Source organism: Haematobia irritans, chromosome 2 (genome assembly GCF_050003625.1).
Source record: "Haematobia irritans isolate KBUSLIRL chromosome 2, ASM5000362v1, whole genome shotgun sequence".
NCBI classification, from domain to species: Eukaryota; Metazoa; Arthropoda; class Insecta; order Diptera; family Muscidae; genus Haematobia; species Haematobia irritans.
Genome location: NC_134398.1, coordinates 147,164,612 through 147,169,973, shown reverse-complemented (window position 1 = coordinate 147,169,973; position 5,362 = coordinate 147,164,612). Strand labels below are relative to the sequence as shown.

The 5,362-nt window shown below is 34.4% G+C and overlaps 1 protein-coding gene across 1 annotated transcript; it reads right to left on the bottom strand.

Moving 5' to 3' along the window:
* On the bottom strand, positions 1 to 1,076 carry LOC142226471 (juvenile hormone acid O-methyltransferase-like). The gene is made up of 3 exons (XM_075296516.1): positions 667 to 1,076; positions 261 to 547; positions 1 to 191 (listed from the first exon to the last, which is right to left on the bottom strand). The coding sequence occupies exons 1-3, from the start codon at positions 1,038 to 1,040 to the stop codon at positions 25 to 27; spliced, it is 828 nt and encodes a 275-aa protein (XP_075152631.1). The 5' UTR covers positions 1,041 to 1,076; the 3' UTR covers positions 1 to 24.
* Positions 1,077 to 5,362: the final 4,286 nt, after the last annotated feature.

Here is a 5,362-nt window from a genome sequence, read left to right as displayed (position 1 = left end):
TAATATCACAACCTTGCTCTCACTTTATTTAGTTGCATAAACTGTTGCTATTTTATAGGTAACAGTGAATTTGTTATCTCTGCCATTATTACATCCCAATGATCTGGCACTCTGCACAAAATCATTTCGAAATGTCTCCAGTAAATTCTCCGGAACATCATATATGAAAGGATTAAAAGCTTCCATGTTATCTGTAAAAGCAAAAATATATATTTTAATAAATAATTTCTGAAATTCATTAGAAATGTTTTTTATATTGCCTCTAAATAGCTGCTCCGTTTCGTATGTCATTTCTTTATCATGAAGTTTAACTTCATAATTTGAAAATCCTAAATCGCTTAACATTCCACATATATCATTATAGCGATTTTGAGAATATTCCAGGGGCGTTATCAAAGGTTCCAATTCCCGTAGGTAGGGTAGCCATTTGGGAGATTCTCTCATTTTAGCATAGATCTTTAATATTTTATCAAAACTTGTTAAAAATAATAGAACACAATCGGAATTCTGTGGCCGTAGGAGTTTGTGAATGTTTTTTAATGATTGTCTGAAAGGAGTCGGGGAAAATAAAAATATATAAAAATAAATAATAATTTATTATTATATTGGCCTATAGCCTTGGCATGCAATCGAAATTTGTGCTACAATCATCATCTTGATATTTACCTTAAATTCCTGGGCCAATGTAATGCAAAGAACGAAGTCAAATGATCAAATTGCCCTTGAAGGTCATCCTTCACGGAGCCCTCACTTCCAATATCCAATACCCTATATTCGACTCTTTCGAATGTATTGTAGGTTTTCTGGGCAAAATTTACCATATTTGGATTTAAATCGGAAAATACCAGACGTTTGTAGTTCTTCGGTAAATGTGGATGAACCAATGTAAATAAAACATTACCACAACCAGACCCAACATCAATCACGCTATCTTGACCATCCAAACGCCATTGTAATTTTGGAAAATATTCCTCGATTAATTCTAAGGAATCACGTCTTTGGAACAAATTTGCTCTGTTGTATAAACCTGGTGAATCCATTTGACGATAGACTGACAACTGAAAAACTTAAACACATTTACCTCTTCCATTTTCCATTGTGGCTACAGTGGCTTGCATCTATGATGACCCATGATGATTAATGTGATAACCCCTAAATGGAATGGAATAACGTGTAAAAGCGGAACTAAAAAGCTTTACAAATAATCACGATTTGATAGATTTATTTAAGGAAAACAATAATTACACTAGGCAACAATACTATACTAAAAAAAATGTTGACCTACTATGAATGATTAAGCATGGTAAAGTTCGCAATTAAATTAAAAATAATTTATAATATTACACACAAAAGAAATATTTTTAGTCTTCAATCACGAAATTAATTAATTTTTATTAATTGAAATGTCTTCAATCACAGAAATGAAAGTGACAATTAAAAAATTAATTGATTCTAATAATTTTTGTGATCGATTTTTTCCAATTAAAAAATTTGTTGAATCAATGAAATTTTTAATTGAATATTTTTATACCCTCCGCCTTAGGATGGGGGTATATTAACTTTGTCATTCCACAGAGTAACACATCGAAATGTTGCTCTAAGACACCATAAAGTATATATCCTGGGACGTTAACTTCCTAACTTCTTGCATGGTTGTTAGAGATCATATGTTGCCACCATGTACCAAATTTCAGCCGGATCGGATGAAACTTGCTTCTGTTAGAGGCTCCGCAAGCCGAATCGCGGGATCGGTTTATATGGGGGCTATATATAATTATGGATCGATGTGGACCAATTTTTGCATGGTTGTTAGAGATCATATGTTGACACCATGTACCAAATTTCAGCCGGATCGAATGAAATTTGCTTCTCTTAGGGACTCCGCAAACCAAATCTGGGGATGGGTTTATATGGGGGCTATATATAATTATGGACCGATGTGGGACAATTTTTGCATGGTTGTTAGAGACCATATACTAACACCATGTATCAAATTTCAGCCGGATCGGATGAAATTTTGCTTTTCTTAGAGGGTCCGCAAGCCAAATCGGGGGATCGGTTTATATGGGGGCTATATATAATTATGGACCGATGGTGGACAATTTTTGCATGGTTGTTAGAGACCATATACTAACACCATGTGTCAAATTTCAGCCGGATCGGATGAAATTTGCTTCTCTTAGAGGATCTGCAAGCCAAATTTGGGGGCCCGCTTATATGGGAGCTATACGTAAAAGTGGGGGCTATACGTAAAAGTGTATCTCTATAGAAAGTTTTGTCCAAATTTTATCTTTATAGTAAATTTTGTCCAAATTTTGTCTCTATAGAAATTTTTGTCAAAATTTTGTATTTAAGATTTATTTGTCAAAAATTTTATCTCTATAGACAATTTTGTCAAGGATTTATGTCTATAAGAAATTTTGTCATGTTTCATCCCTATAGAAAATTTTGTCAAAATTTTATCTCTATAGAAAATTTTGACAAAATTTTATCGATATAGAAAATTATGACAAAATTGTATCACTATAGAAAATTTTGTCAAAATTTTGTATCTATAGAAAATTTTGTCAAAATTTTATCTCTATAGAAAATTTTGTCAAAATTTTATCCCTATAGAAAATTTTGTCCAAATTTTATCTTTATAGAAAATTTTGTCAAAATTTTGTCTCTATAGAAAATTTTGTCAAAATTGTATCTCTATAGAAAATTTTGTCAAAATTATATTTTCATAGAAAATTTTGTCAAAATTTTATTTTTATAGAAAATTTTGTCAAAATTTTATTTTTATAGAAAATTTTGTCAAAATTGTATCTCTATAGAAAATTGTGTCAAAATTTTATCTCTATAGAAAATTTTGTCAAAATTTTATCTCTATAGACAATTTTGTCAAAATTTTATCTCTATAGACAATTTTGTCAAAGATTTATATCTAAAAAAAATTTTGTTAAAATTTTATCCCTATAGAAAATGTTGTCAAAATTTTATCTCTATGGAAAAGTTTTTCAAAATATTATTTATATAGAAAATTATTTCTATAAAAGTTTGTGAAATACGTCGTAGTGAATATTTTTCAAAATCTGCCAAAACATCACGGATTCTCCCAATCTACCAAACAGTACAAAAAATCTGCCATTTGTGGTGTTTAAAACTTTTTTATGGAACAGTTTTTGAGATATCCCGTTATTTTTTCACTAAACAAATTATATTGTTTGGGCTTATATTTGCATAAAGGGTGTTACGGTCAAAATTTGGTCAAGGGAAAACGCGTGTAAATCGGTGAAATCGTTTATTTAAAAAATCAAATTAAATTTCTTTTTCAAGTTCAATTAGTATAAAATTCAGGAAAAATATTCAGTTAGGTTTTCGCTTTTCCAAATCCGAATTGCCGGGCCTCACGCTTGACACCTGTCATCAGATTTTGTACAGCCACCTTGTCCACCTTCTTCGCCGCAGAAAGCCAGTTTGCCTTGAACTGCTGCTCGTCCTTAGCAGTTTTTTGGTCTTCTTTGGGTTCCGCTTGACAATAGCCCAGTATTTCTCAATTGGGCGGAGCTCTGGCGTGTTGGGAGGGTTCTTGTCCTTGGGAACCACCTGCACGTTGTTGGCGGCGTACCACTCCATGGCCTTTTTACCGTAATGGCAAGATGCCAAATCCGGCCAAAACAGTACGGAACAACCGTGTTTCTTCAGGAAAGGCAGCAGACGTTTATTCAAACATTCTTTCACGTAAATTTCTTGGTTGACAGTCCCGGAAGCTATGAAAATGCTGCTTTTCAAGCCACAGGTACAAATGGCTTGCCAAACCAGATATTTCTTTGCGAACTTTGACAGTTTTATGTGCTTGAAAATATCTGCTACCTTTCCCTTTCCTTTTGCCGTATAAAACTCCTGTCCCGGAAGCTGCTTGTAGTCGGCTTTGACGTAGGTTTCGTCGTCCATTACCACCCAGTCAAACTTCGTCAGCATCGTCGTGTACAGCCTCCGGGATCGCGCTTTGGCCGTCGTATTTTGTTTATCATCGCGATTTGGAGTCACTACCTTCTTGTAAGTCGATAGTCTGGCTCGTTTTTTTGCTCGATGCACGGTTGTAGACGATACACCCAGCTTATTTGCGGCATCTCGGAGAGAGAGGTAAGGGTTTTGCTTGAAACTACCGGCAACTCTCTTTGTCGTCTCAGCGGCTTCCGGTTTTTGATTTCCCCCCGATCCAGACTTCCTGGCTGTCGACAAACGTTCCCCAAACACTTTAATTACGTTTGTAACGGTTGATTTGACAACTTTTAGCGATTTTGCCAGCTTTGCGTGCGAGTAGCTCGGATTTTCGCGATGCGCGAGCAAAATTTTGATACGCTGCTCTTCTTGCTTGGACGGCATTTTGACAACTGAAGAGTGAATTCCAAAATCAAAATAGGAGCAACATTCTACACACACGCCTTCAAAATGAGGGGTGTTAAGGTTTTTTTAAATGCAAAATTGAAAGAAATACGTCAAGTTTATATTGACCAAATTTTGACCGTATCACCCTTTAGTTTGACATCATTCAATTGATTATAACTTTGTCATTTTTCGGTCGTTTTTCTTATAGTTGGTCTTATTAGTTACGTTAGAGTATCACCTATACGACCATTTATATATATCTAACTCGAGATATAGTTTGTTTAATGAAAAAAGAGCGAAAATTTAAAGTAACGGGATATCTCAAAAACTGTTCCATTATTATACCCTTCACAACTACTGTGGTACAGGGTATAATAAGTTTGTGCATTTGTATGTAACGCCAAGAAGGAGTAATCATAGACCAACCTTTTAGTATACGGATCGGCTTAGAATTAAATTCTGAGTCGATTTAGTCGATTTGTCCTAAAATTTGGTATAGGGTCCTGTTTCGGCTCAAAGACGATCCCTATTGATTTTGGAAAAAATCGGTTCAGATTTATATATAGCTGCCATATATATTTTTCACCGATCTGGTCATAATTGGCGTGTATATTAACCGATCTTCCTCAAATTCCGTACATGCGAATATTTTATGAGTCTCGAAAAACTTGCAAAATATCAGCCAAATCGGTTCAGATTTAGATATAGCCGTCCGATTTAGACTCATATGACCACAGAGGCCAAAGTTTACTACCGATCTTCGTGAAATTTTGCACAGAGGGTAGTATTGACATTCTACCAATGCTTGGTAAATTTGATTGAAATCGGATCAAATTTAGATATAGCTCCCATATATATCTTTCGTCCGATTTGAACTTATATGGCCACAAAAGCCAGAGTTTTGCCGTGATGTGCTTCAAATTTTGCACAAGGGGTACGTTTAATAGTATCGTTAAGTGTGTCTAATTTTGTTAAAATCGGTTCA

Coding starts and splice junctions, on each gene's coding strand:
- LOC142226471 (XM_075296516.1), bottom strand. CDS start 1,040: ATGGATTCACCAGGTTTATACAACAGAGCAAATTTGTTCCAAAGACGT. Junction 548..666: donor CATTGGCCCAGGAATTTAAG/GTAAATATCAAG, acceptor GACTCCTTTCAG/ACAATCATTAAAAAACATTC. Junction 192..260: donor AACGGAGCAGCTATTTAGAG/GCAATATAAAAA, acceptor TTGCTTTTACAG/ATAACATGGAAGCTTTTAAT.